Here is a 15,278-nt window from a genome sequence, read left to right as displayed (position 1 = left end):
CACACCGGTATAAATCTATATCTGCCCCCTATCTTTAGATGAGTAGAACTACACTTGTGGCTTTACACATGTTGTAATCCACTATCCCCAGTTTACTATCAAACTACTGGCACTGTGCCCTTAAACAACATGGCCGCTTCACGCTCTTTGCGTCGCGCCGTCACGTTCTCACTCTGCCTTTCTGCTTTACGTGCCCACCGTCAGCTCCGTTGTTATGACGACACGGTCGTAAAGTCGCCATTTTGTGTTGTGTTGCAGCCGCTGTGCGCTCGTTCGTTGCGACAGAGGAGGAGAAGTCCTGGCTGGGATGAGCTCGGAGCTGGAGCCGGGGGTGGGCGCGGCGGTGACTGTTCCCAGCGGTCTGGTCATCCCCTGCCTGCCTGTGGTGCCCCTCATCACCCACTTTAAGGAGGAAGGTGAGTGTGTAATACAGCCGGGGCTCCAGTATAAGCGGGCAGTGACTCCCTGCTGTGTCCTGTGGTGTCATAACAAGTGCACGTGTGTGCGGAGGAGGGGGCGCTGCTCAGACATGGGCACCATCACTATGACATGCCCTGTGCCCCGCGTACTGTCTGTCTGCCCCTTCTCTCCACACTTTAGTTCATTTGCTGCGTTTATTAAGATCCCCCAAGACAGTGACTCCTCCTTAAAGGGGTCCTCTAAATACTTCTCATGGTTGCCTTGAGTCTGCCACAAAGCAGCTGTGACTCTTCAGCTGGGGAGAAACAGAGCATGCTGGGAGATGTAGTTCCTTCGGCTTATTAGATGGAAGGTGTTATGCAGGGCATACTGGGACATGTAGTTTCTATTGGTTATAGGCTAATAGATGGAAGGTGATTTGCAGGGCATGCTGGGAGACGTAGTTTCTACAGCTGGTAGGCTGATAGATGTAAGGTGATTTGCAGGGCATGCTGGGAGATGTAGTTTCTACGGCTGGTAGGCTGATAGATGGAAGGTGATTTGCAGGGCATGCTGGGAGATGTAGTTTCTACGGCTGGTAGGCTGATAGATGGAAGGTGATTTGCAGGGCATGCTGGGAGATGTAGTTTCTACAGCTGGTAGGCTGATAGATGTAAGGTGATTTGCAAGGCATGCTGGGAGATGTAGTTTCTACGGCTGGTAGGCTGATAGATGTAAGGTGATTTGCAAGGCATGCTGGGAGATGTAGTTTCTACGGCTGGTAGGCTGATAGATGGGTCCTTATGAGGAGATGCCCCTTCAGTAAGGACTTTATGGCATTATGGAGGTCAGGGCATGCTGGGAGATGTAGTTTCCATAGGTTGTAGGGTAACAGACAGGTTTTGAGGATACCTCCTTCTATAGGACTGGTCCTATGGAGATCAGGGCAGAGTTGATGCTAGAATGGAGGTGTTAAAGGTAGAGATGAGCGAGTACTGTGGGGATCAGCCGATCCGAACAGCACGCTCCATAGAAATGAATGGATGCACCTGGTACTTCCGCTTTGACGGCGGCCGGCCGCTTAACCCCCCGCGTGCCGGCTACGTCCATTCATTTCTATGCGAGCGTGCTGTTCGGATCGGCTGATCTGAACAGTACTCGCTCATCTCTAGTTAAAGGGATTATCCAGAGAATCTTACTTTCTGCCTATTTGTTAGTTGGTGTGTTTTTTAGATGCTGCACTTGGGGTTTCCAGGCCTGTTCAGACCCCGAGACACATGACAGGTAGTTATCTGTACTATGGGCCTTGCTTTACTGACGCTGCCAGTCCCCATCATGCAAACTGTCAATATAGGACAGAAGGGAGGAGGTGGAGTGACCTCAGGCCAGGTGCTGGCTCTGGTCACATGACCAAGGTTCTGACCCAGCCTGGACCCCAAGGTGCAGCATCTAAGAACCCCTGGAGTATGTAAGTAAACAAAACTCCCTAGAGAACCGCTATGGAAGTAGCTTCTCCCAGGACTGGCGTGGATCCAGTAGGTGGCGCTGCCTTGTCCACGGTGTCCATCTCCTGTGACGGTCAGTATTAGGCACTGTACCCTCCGTCTATGTTAAACCAGGCAGGGGAGGGTTACATTTAGGTGATGCATATATACTTAGTACGGTACTTGGACCACGCTGCAAAAACAAACGCAGAGGGTGCGGTGGTGGCGACAGCCCGGTATAGCGAACACACCTGGACCTGAGGCAGCACCAGCCGCTGGATCCGCGCCATGCCACTCCATTCTAGCGTTAGCAGTAGTGGCATGCTGGGAATTGTAGTTTCCCTGTCACGAAAAAGCCCTGGAGGTGATCCCGACTTTGTCACCAAAACAGAGGTCGCAGTTGATTTTGGACCCCGTTACTTACCAGGATCGATGAGGCGTCTGTAACAGTCTATGCACATGGGTGGGAAAAAAAACCAGAGGTATTTTTGATGCAGTTTTTAATTTTCTGGGTGAGATCTATTAAATAAACACATTTTATCTGTTAAATTAAGAAATTGCACCAAAAATGACATCAAAATTACGTGCCCCTTTTTTTTCCCCTCCTTCAGTGGGTTGCAGCTGCCATAGCGGCCAAGCCCGGCCTGTATGTGGCTACCAGTGATCTGTGGATTATACAGTATAGATGTGCTATCATTGGCGGCCACATACAGCTATTACTACAGGAGCAGACACCTTCGCTCAGTACACAGACTCTGCGGACTTGTCTGTTTTATTACATATAAACCACCATAAATAAAACAAAGACATTTTTGTCTGGCGCGTTTTGCCATTTCAGCTTCGTCGGGGCGCAGAATGTATATTTTTTTCACCTGTCAGTATGTCTTTGGAGTATGGGAGGAAATCCATGCAAACACGGGGAGAACATACAAACTCCTTGCAGATGTTGTTCCTGGCGGGATTTGAACTCAGGACTCCAGTGCTGCAAGGCTGCAGTGCTAACCACTGAGCCACTGTGTTGCCCCATGTGTTTGTGTTCTTTCCTGTTTTAGTACATATTTGCATTGAAATGACTATCCTGAGACATCTTTTCTTGGACCTGTGGTGTGCTGTTCCTCTGTTATTCCTCTTGGTATATATAATTTGACAACTAGATATTACTATTCCTCTACGGGCCACGTCCCTACGCTCTTGGCGGCTTTGCTTGGAAAGTGTGAGAGTGTAGAGGAATATGGCCCTGACCATAACACCCTGCTGTCAATTTATTTCATTTCCAGGAGGTGTAATAGAGGAACAGCATAATTCTTATTTTATGGAGAAAGCATTACACTGACTTGTCTGGAGAGCTGAAGGCTTCACTTTTTGGAGTGTTTGCCAACATCTGTCTCTCCAGTGGTTTAAAAACTACAACTCCCAGCATGCCCTGAGCAATTGGGGTCCACTGCCTTGCAGAGATGTAGTCTGGTGATACAGTCTGATCCCTAGTGGTGGAGATAAGCAGCCAGGTTGTTGGAGGGCACACAATAGGCTGCCGCTTCGTGCTTTGCATGTTTCCTCTTTGCAGCTTTTGCTGTGCAGACTGAATGTTATCAGTGGGGTCATCCCATTATCCTCTGGCCATTGTCACCGCTATAATCCTGCCTATCCAGTACAATAGAGCTGACAGTCAGCTGGTGCATCCCCCACCCAATGGAGCGACTTGTGATCACATCCAGTCTGGGCTGCTGCTGATGTCGGCGATGGGAGGCGTCTGTCTATTCCCAGGGTAAAACGGGGAGCCATGTAGAATATACTGTGTATTTTATATATAGATGGTCACTGTAAACATGTAAGTCTATAATCTGCCAGGATACATAAGACCGTCTGGCAGATCTGTGACTGCAAGTCCCTCATGGACACCTACTGATATAGCACATCCATAAAGCGGCCCATGCGCTCTAGATGGCGATTCCATTTGGCCACCGCTTGTCTTGCCAGATACTTTACATACACATGCATGCTTGGCTCGGCATGTGCAATGAACAAGGAGAGGGGAGAACGTTGCTGCTTCTGCCCATGGCTGGGTCTATTGAAATTCATCATGCCTGACCCTTCTCTGAGGCCCATAAAGTGTGCTCAGGTGTATGGGCCTCTTCTGACACCCTTAGTATATACTATATCTATTTTCTACTCTATATAGTGTGCATCACCAGTCCAGCAGCTCCGCTCCCATTGATATCCGTGTTATCCAGGGCGCTAAGCCAACTGCTTCCAGCCCTGTATCATGTATAGCAGAGATGTTGGAAGAGGTCCTAAGGAAAGGCAATACAATCCTAAAACCTGGACAGCCCCAATATGCAGGTTTAAGATGTCCATCTGCATAAAGTCTCAATAAGTCTCCATGCAGATCAATGGTGGCTATCCCTTTGTGCACCCCTTCCCCCACTGTATACACTCCCGGCAGCGCTGTAATCCTGTCTGTAGTCATCAATATTCCTGACAGTCGGTGTGATCCCATCTGCCTACAATAACGGGGCAATCCTCCGATTCAGCAGGCAGCGTGAACATTTCAATGGACAAAATATTTTTGATCGTTTCCTGCTGAGCCGCTCCTTTTAATAGCCGATATTCAGCCCCTTTGTTCATGTCTGTGTGTGTTTTTGGTTTCCTGCTGCCTTCCAGATGCAGATGTGCATAGATGTGGTCGCTGTCACACTGAATTCACGAGCTTGGAAGAGTTTGTCCAGCACAAGATACAAAAAGTCTGCCAACAGGACCTGGAGCAGAACTACCAGTCTTCCATATCAGCCCTCAGCAGCCAAGAGGTAAACGGCCTCCCGGCCTTAAAGGGAACACATCACATGTTTAAGGGGGAAAAAAAATAAAGTACATTATTGTGCAATTTTCACTCAGCCCACTAAGCCTAATAGCAGTCTTGCACTAATTTCGTTGGGGATTTTCATTGCAGCAGTAATCTTAGACAAGACAGGGTCACAATAGAAGTTCATACCTTTACAGATGACTCCATTGACATTCCTACCCATCTATTTAGATCACTTTTCTGCTCTGCTAGGTGCATAAGGTAGTTTTTGCCATCAAACACTGTGATCTGTATCTTAATAGCTCGACTAGGACTCTGGTATGACAAGTTTGCTGAAGAATAGATGGAGGTAGGCAAGAATATATACACTGAGATCGGAGCACTATGCACATAGATAAGACTCTGTATTCAGCCCAGGGCGCGTCTGCTCTCCTTCTCTTCCCGGACACAGTCTGGGACATTTCTCGGTTATTTCATTCATTGCAGATGCCATAAAGCAGACATGTTGTGTTGCATTGTCTATACAGACCTTGCAGGACGGAATTGTACATTCACGTGTTGGTGCAGAAGATCTCTAATGTTGTACTTCAATAATTCCCTGCACTTGGCGGGGTTGTGTCTTATATAAGGAAGCCCCCCGCTACAGAACGTTAGACGTCTCAGCTCCTCTGTATTAGCCTTGTGCCTTACCATGAAGTTATAAATCTCATGAGTGTTTGTAACAGCAGGTGGTGCCATGTATAGATGAAGACAACGGCGACATCTCTCACGTGGTTGTGGAGACCACCTCCTTACAAGAGGACATCAGCAGTGCTGAGGAGATAGGTAGAGATCCTTACTATTATCTAGTTATTGCCCGCTCCAGTCACTGAAACTTGTCGCCAGCCCCTTACATCTGTTTTTTGTCACCTCAGCAATATCAGAAGAGGTGAAGGTCATCGACAGTGAGGACAATCTGGTTGATGGTCAAAAGACGGACGTTCAGGAAATGGAGGTGGAGTGGCAGGAAGGCCCGGAGGTGCCGGTGCACACTGATGAGTCTCCCGTGGTGAAGCTGATTGTGGACGAGAAAGGGCGATTTGTCTGCCAGACGTGTGAAAAGACTTTTAAGAGTGTAAGTTAATGTTCTGGGGTTCACGTGGTCACACTTTGTTCTTGAGGACCTCCTGATTAATGGCCTCTTCTTTATTTCTAGTGCACCATTCTGAAAGCTCACATGCTCACCCACAGCACCAAGAAAGACTTTCAGTGCAAGATGTGCGGGGATTCATTCAGGACAAAGGGCTCGCTCATCCGCCATATCAGGAGGCACACTGGTAAGGAACGCGGGAAGGAAAGGGGGCCACGTGTCACCTTTAGGGTATGTTCACATGGAGGAATCTTACATCTCCAAAAGTCCCTCCAAGAATTGGCCCAAAACTGTCTGCCATTTCTTTAGTTCCCTGACAAAAAGGCATCTGCTCGATCTTGCTGCGTCACATGGCTGAATTAAAGGGATCCTATCATTAAAATGCTATTTTTTCTGCCTAGCACGTAGGAATAGCCTTAAAGAGGACCTTTCACCACTTTTGGGCACATGCAGTGTTATATACTGCTGGAAAGCTGACAGTGCGCTGAATTCAGCGCACTGTCGGCTTTCCCGATCTGTGCCCGCTGTAAAGAGCTTACAGTGCCGGTACCGTAGTGCTCTATGGTCAGAAGGGCGTTTCTGACCATTAGCCAGAGACGTCCTTCTGCCTCACGGCGCCTATTGCGCTGTGCTGTGGAGCGGGGAGGAACGCCCCCTCCCTCCCTGATAATACTCGTCTATGGACGAGCGCTGTGAGCAGAGGGAGGGGGGAGTTCCTCCCCGCTCCACAGCACAGCGCGATAGGCGCCGCAAGGCAGAAGGACGTCTCTGGCTAATGGTCAGAAATGCCCTTCTGACCATAGAGCACTACGGTACCGGCACCGTAAGCTCTGTACACCGGGCACAGATCGGGAAAGCCGACAGTGTGCTGAATTCAGCGCACTGTCAGCTTTCCAGCAGTATATAACGCTGCATGTGCCCAAAAGTGGTGAAAGGTCCTCTTTAAGAAAGTCTATTCTTCTCCTACCTTTAGATGTCTTCTCCGCACTGCCGTTCGGTAGAAATCTGGGTTTTCTTCGGTATGCAAATGAGTTCTCTCACAGCACTTGGGTCGGTCCTCAGCGCTCAAACTGCACTGGGGGCGTTCCCAATGCTGCGAGAGAACTCTCCAGCGCCGCCTCTATCTTGGTCTGGAACGGCTTCTCCCTGCGTTGTCTTTTGTCCTGGGTTTCAATCTTCTAGGCCTTGGGCCTCAGGCAGTAAGCTGGTGAAAGCCGCCATTTTCTTGTGGCCCGGGCATGCACTGTCGGCTCTGCCCAAGGCCTAGAACATTGACACCCAGGACGGAAGAAGACACAGGGAGAGGCTGTTCCAGATGAAGCTGGAGGCGGTGCTGGATAATTCTCTTGCAGTTTTGGGGGCCGCCCCCAGTGCTGCGAAATAACTCATTTACATACTGAAGAAAACCGTGATTTCTATGGAACAGCGGCACCGAGAAGACATCTAAAGTTAGGAGAAGAATAGACTTTCTTAAGGCTATTCCTATGTGGTTAGTCAGAAAAAGGGAATCCAATGATAGGATCCCTTTTAATGTGTCAGAAGACCTCACAATCTGTCCCATTGACTTTGAGGCTAATCGTGTGGGTTGGCTTTGGATTTCTGGCACTGGTTCCATAGGGCAGTTTTTGGAGAGGATTTTGATGTGCAAGACCCCAACAAGCCAATTGGAACAAATTGGGTCAATCAAAGACCCCCCACCATTCATACCACTACCCTCTTGATCTTTAGACAACATAATGCCAAGTAAATGTCACAACCCTCTGAAGGTGTAACAATGGTTCTCCATTCCTCTACGGTTGCCTGCCAGTGATATTGGTTATTGGTTCTATTCTATATTAATATCAGCATACTTGGTCTATAAATATAAAAGGGAACCCACGGGTTTTAGGAAGACTGACAAGCTCATAAATATGGGGGATCTCCTGAATCAGAAGTGTATTCTTATCCGTTTTTGATGTCTGGTTTTCTCCCTTTTCTAACTAGACGAGCGGCCATACAGCTGTTCAAAGTGTGGGAAGAGTTTCCGTGAGTCGGGGGCTTTATCAAGGCATATGAGGTCTCTCACACCCTGCACAGAGAAGCTCAGCCACGTCCTGGGGAACAGTATTGTGCTCAAGCGAGATGCCAACTCCTCAGGTCTGTTCACAGCAAAGACAGCAAAGTTGTGTCTGCTTATATAGTATTGAGTGTCCCCCTGTCTGTAGGTGGAGGATGGTGGTGGTAAGGGTGAAACATTTACTATTTGCATGTGCACGACATTGCTACTGTCCCAATGTGAACCAAGTTTTATTCCCTTGCAGTTTTAGTATCTACAGACGTCACGTCACATCTAGGAACAGATGAAATAGATGGCAGTCCGGTGATCCAGCTCGTAACCGATGACAAGGGAAACTTACTCCATGAAATTCATGTCCAGGTGCGAGCTGTGGCTTTCAAAACGGGGGTGAGTAGAGATTTTCCTGTAAAGTGTCAAACCAAGTCCTCGTGACCTCAGGGTGCTGCCATTGCTCTGTAGACGCAGCCATGTGGTAGTAGCTTTGTTTGACCTGCAGGGGAGATGGAGACAGAAATGCTAGAATCGTATATTCTGTCTTTATTTTTTTAGCAGAGGGTTACATTGTAGTGAAGATAAGCGGCTGCAGCACATGAAGGCGTGATACCCGTTAATATCTGGTTCTCTTTTCCAATAGATAGATGGTATAGTGAACAAGGACCTCGAGAGTTTCAAGTGTTCTCAATGTGGTGCAGTGTGCAAGAGCAGCAACTCCTTGAAAGTCCATCTAAAGGGGCACGAAGGTGAAGTATTGTCACATAATCCTAGTAACGTAACTTATAGCGAGTCTGTCTGAGAAATGAAGACGCCTCAGTACAATCTAGTAACGAACTGCTGTTGGTTGTCTCAGCAGGCTGCAAGCTGTTTAGCTGCGATCAGTGCGGCCGGGAGTTCTTAAAGGCTCACATGCTGAAAAAGCATCTGGAATCCCACGGCAATATCCGGAAATACAAGTGCGGAGAATGCGGCAAGATGTACAAAACGGTAGCACATGTCAAAGGTCACATGAGGGTACACTCTGATGACCGGCCGTACCCCTGTCCAAAATGTGGGAAGAGATACAAAACGAAGGTGAGCAGGACAAAGTAGAGGTCTGTAGGTGCTGAGTGCCTGTATGTGGGAATGCATGTTGGTGCAAAGTGGCAGAAGGAGCCACAAGCCTGAGGCAGGAGAGGTAAGTGTGGGTGTGTAAATGGTAAATCCCTAGTTATTTGTTGCAAGCGTTCAGCATACCATGTCATAAAATAGAATATGGGTAGAGTGTGCCTATCTAATTTTATAATTTTCATAATAACCTAAGTTGCAATCTTTGTTACAGAACGCCCAACAAGTTCATTTACGCACCCACTTAGAAGAGAAGCCCTATGTATGTCAGTACTGCCCTCATAGCTTCAGGGAGAAGGGCTCTTTGGTGCGACATATTAGGCATCACACGGGTGAGAAACCATTTAAATGCCCAAGATGTGGCCGAGGATTTGCAGAACATGGAACGTTAAACCGCCACATGAAAACCAAAGGTAAGCTTATATACAGAGCCGGGATACTATATAACATCATTACAGCTGGTCTGATATTAGGACTATGTAAGAAGATGCATCGAGACAATTATATGGACTAGTGGATCAGGCCTGGAAGACTTTCTCTTTTCTAATCCTTTAAGCTCATGTATATTGGTTTAATCTTAAAAGGGGTTTCCGGCCCCAGTTTCCTGTGCCTTGCTGATGACTTATGTACCTTTGTCCGTGGTAATGATGTCTTTGTCCTCTTTAGGTGGATGTGTGATCCTACAAAGTACAGACCAGATGGATCCAACAGAAAATAGCAATAGCTCGGAAGCCATGAGCAGCACAACCACGTCCGAGGAGCCCCATACCATGCTGGTGGAGTTTTCTTCAGTGGTCGCCGATACTCAGGAATATATTATTGAGGTATTTCGTATTGGCCATACTGTCCGCTGCAGATGCATTATCACAGCAGTGTTTAGTTGTGTGATATATTCTGATTGGTTTAAGTCTAAAGGTTTTTTTTTTCCCTCCCCCTGTACTCTGCATAAACACAGACTTCTGAGGAAATAGAAACTAGTGAGGCCGCTGAGCTGCTACAGACCACAGGAGCCCAGGAGGTGAGTCACGATAACATGTTAGAGGATGGCCATGCAGCCACAACCATTATAGTTGTTAGAATACTGCCTCAGCATACGGGTGTCTGGGTTGTTATTGTACATCGCGACCAGGGTTATGTGTCATGTGACCTGAACTTAACCACTTCCGGACCGCCCATAGACTATATACGTCCGGGAAGTGGTTGTCTAGTTCTGCCAGGACGTACCTGTACGTCCACCAGAACACAGCAGCTGCACGGAGATCGTGTAGCTGCTTTCAATAGGAGCCGGCTGTAACTTCAGCCGGAGCTCCTAGAGAGAAGACAGGGCAGATTTATTACCTCCCCTGCCTTCTCGATCGCTGTGTATACAGTGCTCAATGAGCGCTGTATACACGGCTATGGACGCAGCCATAATTCAGCTGCCCTCTGACCCGGCGGACACGTGATCCGCTGGGAGCAGAGTCTTACCAGAGCTGCTGGTTCCTACAGGACTCAGATCAGCTCTGCATACTGTGTATACAGTGTGCAGGAGGTTGGATTCCTCCTGTATCTGGGGTTAAATGTAGCAGCCCCAGTTATAGGAGAAATCAGCCTCCAGTACAAAAAAATAAGTGATCAGATGTCCCCAAAGGTCTCTTATCACCTTATGGGGACACAATCTGAAAAAAAAAAAAAAATATAATAAAAAAGTTTTAAAAAAATGTAAATAAAATAATAATAAAAAATAAATAAATAATACGCTAATAAAACGCCGTTATTAAAGGTTATAGCCCCACCCCCGACAACACCATACAAAATAAAAATTACCGTAACGGAGAGGAAAAACTGTTTTATAAAGATTTTCAGTGACACTTTGTGTTATTAAATTAAAAAAAAAAATTGAAAACCAGACACAATTTCCCTCCTATTTTGTTTATATTTTCCCAGATATAAAAAAAATTAAAACACATTCAAAAATAAAAACAACATAAAAATAAAGCCCTATATGTCCCCGAAAAAAGACGCAACAAATAGTTGACTGAGACATACGGGAAAAATGTTACAGCCCTCAAAACCGCACATACAAAATAAACCTAAAATGTGTCTGGTCCTGGACCACAAATTGGCCCGGTACTGAAGTGGTTAAGGGGATTCTATCATTGGATACCCTTTTTTTTTTTTTCCCGACTGACACATAGGAATAGCCTTTTCTTTGCCTACCTTTTAGATGTGTTCTCCGCGCCGCCGTTGGGTATATAATCCAGTTTTTTTTGGTATGCAAATGAGTCATCCTTGCAGCACTAGGGGCGGTTGGGGGCATCCCCAATGCTGCAAGAGAACTCTCCAGCGCCGCCTCCATCTTCTTCTGGAACGGCCTCTCCCTGTGTCTGCTTCTGTCCTAGGTTTCAATCTTCTAGGCCTCGCCGACTGCGCATGCTCGGGCCACAAGAAAATGGCCGCTTACTCAGTAAGCTTTGTAAGTGGAAATGTCATAATCGTAGCATCTGCTTATGTTAAAGAGGACCTTTCATGGTTTGGGGGCACAGGCAGTTCTATACACTGAATTCAGTGCACTGTCGGCCTTCCCGATCTGTGCCCCGGGTGAAGAGCTGTCAGTCCCGGTACCGTAGCTCTTTACAGTCAGAAGGGCATTCCTGACAGTCTGTCAGGTACGTCCTTCTTCACAGCAGCGCCTATAGCGCTGTACAGTGTGAGTGGGGAGGAACGCCCCCTCCCCTCCTGATAATACTCGTCTATGGACGAGCACTGTGAGCAGAGGAAGGGGGCTCCCCGTTCACACTGTATAGCGCGATAGGCACTGCTTTGAAGAAAGACGTTCTTGACAGGCCAGCGGGTGGGGGGCCTGCTTATATATAAGTAATACAGCTTATGTGCTGCTGAGAATGTACTAGTAAGCGCCATTTACCCTGCATAACCTCTTTACCTGCAAAATGATGCCATCATTGGGTATAGCGAAGGGCAGAACCCGTGTGTTCAACCGAAATTTCTTAATGTGGTGAGTGCAGTATACGTGAAACCTATCGGTAGGCTTCAGATTGTTACATAGCACTTGAAGCCTGTGTATGGAGTTGCGGTAGTGTTGTTGGGTCAGCATGACCCCATTACCACTGCCCATATGCATTATATCTTGTGTGTATTTTATGTCAACTGCATTTCAGCATTTGCTTACTTTGCCTTCATATCTGTTGTACAGGTCGACGGCCATATTCTGAATGTAGTACAGCAGCTGGTAAGCAACGCCAGCCCGGGACAACAGATCATTGTACAAAATATGACACTGGATGACACTACTGAGCCCTGCATAGAGGAAGTCCCCACTACAGACACGATAACCATAGCTACCCCAGAATCTCTGACTGAGCAAGTCGCCCTGACCCTGGCCTCAGCCATTGGAGATGGAACAGTAATTACTAATGACGTTTCTCCTGTGGAGGAAGTAATAGTACCGGAGGATGTGGAACAGGTTGGAGAGTTTGTCATAACGTCACATGACGGGGAGGTGGAGGTGCAGACGGTTATTGTGTAGCGGTCTACACCTTCTATGTGATGACCTCGGATTAAAACAGGAAGCCAAATTTTGTACACTGGTCTGCTGTGAATTGCAATCTTCAGCCTCCACTAGATGGCGCCGTGTCTCAGGTCTAATGGCACACACAAGTGTAAAAGCCTTCGCTACAGACTGGAGGAGCCAAACCGTGAGCCTGACTATAGTATTACTAACGTCTTGTCATAGAGGTGCTAGGAAGAAGGTTGTTCCTAAGCCACCGGTGCATTCAAGTGACTCTGACCTGTTGATCCCTGGAGATGGCTGGGTCTGTCCGAGGATAAGGCTTGTGCCTTTTGGGCTTTGCACTACTATCCTCAGTCATGACCCAGTGTCAGATGTGCTGGTATCTTCTGAAGTCTGTATTACCTGTGGGTAGCTGCACCCCAAATCCTTCTCACATTGAGAAACCTGCGGCTCTTCACTCTCAATTGGAAACTTAATGGCTATGCCACGTATGGGGTGTTGTATGTAGCGCTCCTCCATGGCCACCACCAGAGGAATGTCAGTAAGCCCTTCAGACTTGAGCTTATACTAGGTGCTGGGGGCGTAGGGTTACCATCACGTGTCCACTTGCTCTGTAATTGACATGTGCCACTAAACAATAAGCTGTGGCCACAATTCTCCAGCATCGGTGCCTGTCTGAGGACAATGGTTCTGTTTTTAGTGGACAGGATGAGTGTTTTAAATAATTGACGCTAGTTTTTATATCGGGCCATTGCCTAAAACTTGGTAAGATGTCTGTACATTTATGAGATCACATTCTGGTCATGGCCGCACGGTCCCCAGCAGAAGACATTCCACCTTAGCTAAACATTCCTTGAAAAGGCATTTAAAGGGTTATTCCTATCTTAGACATTGGTCATATACATTTCTGGTGCTCCCATAGCTGTCATCAGTCCTGTAATGTCTGGTGATGCAGCAAGTAAAAGAGCTTGGACTTCTTGAGAATTTTGATGCCATCTGCAGACCAAGGAGGGAGGACACTGATATAGCGGAAAGTACTTGGATGTCATCCATCCCCATTGCATCATTGGGTGGGGGGGGGGGTGTGTTCTGATGCTGCAGAGTAGCCCGGGACTCTGCGAGCCCAGGTCACACAGAGTAAGCCAGACTGGAAAATCCATTCTGTATACTGGCTGCGTTTCTTTGCCTGGACTCCTCATCTCATAGTAATCTGTGATTGTGGGAGTCCCTGCCCCCCTATACTATGTGTACAGAGTGCAGGGACTCCTGCCTTTATAGATTGCTATTATACAAGGAGTCCAAACCCGCTGACTGGGTTCTGAACTCTACCTGCTGTACAGACCAGATGTTCCAATGTGTATGCCTCTGTGTGCCGGGGGCTTTTGGGTAATGACACACTTTGTAGCTAAAATCCTGGCCACCCAGGTAACGGCCGTGCCGCGTTACGGATAAAATGAGGTATTATCCGCGCCATTGTTAGGCCAGTGGCCACAACTGCAAGCAATACACCTCTGCTGTGTCATTACTCTAATAGAAGAAAATGCTTAGGGATATGTGCGGCCACCGTCCCATCACATAGACCGGGGGGCGGAGGTGGGGCATCCATGTTTATGCCGGATATGCCAGAAATGTCTAAGATGGAATTACACCTTTTAAAGGGGCTACGCCTATCTTTGTTATACGGTGAGAATATGTGGTAAGTAGGCCAGTGATCAATAGAGCTTGTGCCCCACTCTATCCCTGTGCCAGTAACATCATGGTACAACATCAGCTCAGTCCCATCCAAGTGAATGGGGCTGAGCTGTGCCAAGGCACCAACAAATGTGGTTCCATTTCCTAAGAAGAGTGAAGCGCTTTCTGAATTGAAGCAGCCATGTTTCTAATCCTGGATAACGCCTTTAACTATGGTCATATAAGCGATCATTGCCCGTATAAACAGACCTTTACCCTTTAAGTAGTCAAAGACCACAAGACTTGATGATTGTAGACGGCAGCTGGCCAGACAGACAGATAGTCCTGCTGAAAGCTACAGTGTAGGCCCATACCTTAAAGGGGTATTCTGGGATTTGGATACTCATGGACTTAGGGTTTGGATACAGTATCTGGCTGCTCTAATACGGAGTATCTAAATTCTGGAAAACCCCTTGAAGGGAAAGAGAGAATGAAAAAGTCCCATTATCAGTTTGTGCTATTTATTCCAAAGATGAGTTGTGTTTTTTTTGTTTTTTTTTATAGTATTTAAGAGTTAAACTAATTCTATAGGATGAACGTGGCGGCCATCTTCAATGTTACATCAGTTGTGGCAATAAAGAGCAATTGTCATTGTCACCGTGAGCAACCCTCTGACAGCAGTGACAAGGAGCAATAGTCAAGGGGGAGGGGTCTGCAGCCTAAACATCAATGGGGATTGCTCTTTGACTATCTGCATTGGATTGTATGTTTGCTCTGCTGTTTGGGATCCATATTTTGGGGGTTTAATTTTAAGGTTCCTCACATGCCTATGCAATGCTTCATAACCTGTTTTTATACCTCCCTCCCTCTCTACATGAATTTTGGGACCCAGCCCATCATGGCCGACTTCCACATCATGGAGGAAATGTGAAGAGCACATGTCACTACTGGCTCTGTGGAGTAGTGTTATTAATAAACCTTCTTTTATAAGACATCCCGTCTGGACTAACTTATTACTGGTGGGAAATGTTAAAACCTGGCGTCCGTTCACACACACCTTTTCCTGCAGTCAATTCTGCTGTAAATCTTTGGGCTGCCCGTCAGCTGTTTGAAAAGGTTGAGGGGCT

The 15,278-nt window shown here is 47.2% G+C and overlaps 1 protein-coding gene across 4 annotated transcripts; it reads left to right on the top strand.

The window, feature by feature from the left end:
* Positions 1–252: 252 nt before the first annotated feature.
* On the top strand, positions 253–15,143 carry E4F1 (E4F transcription factor 1). 4 transcript variants are annotated; one of them, XM_075285646.1, is made up of 13 exons: positions 253–416; positions 4,545–4,687; positions 5,412–5,508; positions 5,598–5,797; positions 5,879–5,999; positions 7,796–7,948; positions 8,113–8,255; positions 8,503–8,608; positions 8,716–8,936; positions 9,184–9,382; positions 9,636–9,793; positions 9,925–9,987; positions 12,163–15,143. In XM_075285646.1, the coding sequence occupies exons 1-13, from the start codon at positions 308–310 to the stop codon at positions 12,493–12,495; spliced, it is 2,046 nt and encodes a 681-aa protein (XP_075141747.1). In that variant the 5' UTR covers positions 253–307; the 3' UTR covers positions 12,496–15,143. The 4 variants fall into 4 exon arrangements, with proteins under 4 accessions (XP_075141747.1, XP_075141748.1, XP_075141746.1 ...); XM_075285647.1 differs by having other exon boundaries at positions 5,409–5,508; positions 8,113–8,228; XM_075285645.1 differs by having other exon boundaries at positions 5,409–5,508; positions 8,719–8,936.
* Positions 15,144–15,278: the final 135 nt, after the last annotated feature.

This window comes from Leptodactylus fuscus, chromosome 8 (genome assembly GCF_031893055.1).
Source record: "Leptodactylus fuscus isolate aLepFus1 chromosome 8, aLepFus1.hap2, whole genome shotgun sequence".
Classification (NCBI taxonomy): domain Eukaryota; kingdom Metazoa; phylum Chordata; class Amphibia; order Anura; family Leptodactylidae; genus Leptodactylus; species Leptodactylus fuscus.
This window is presented reverse-complemented; position numbering and strand designations above follow the sequence as displayed.

Excerpts from the sequence above, each read along its gene's own strand:
- E4F1 (XM_075285643.1), top strand. The coding sequence starts at position 308 with ATGAGCTCGGAGCTGGAGCCGGGGGTGGGCGCGGCGGTGACTGTTCCC. Across the intron at positions 5,798-5,878 it reads GTGAAAAGACTTTTAAGAGT|TGCACCATTCTGAAAGCTCA; the intron begins GTAAGTTAATGT and ends CTTTATTTCTAG. Across the intron at positions 6,000-7,795 it reads CCATATCAGGAGGCACACTG|ACGAGCGGCCATACAGCTGT; the intron begins GTAAGGAACGCG and ends TTTTCTAACTAG.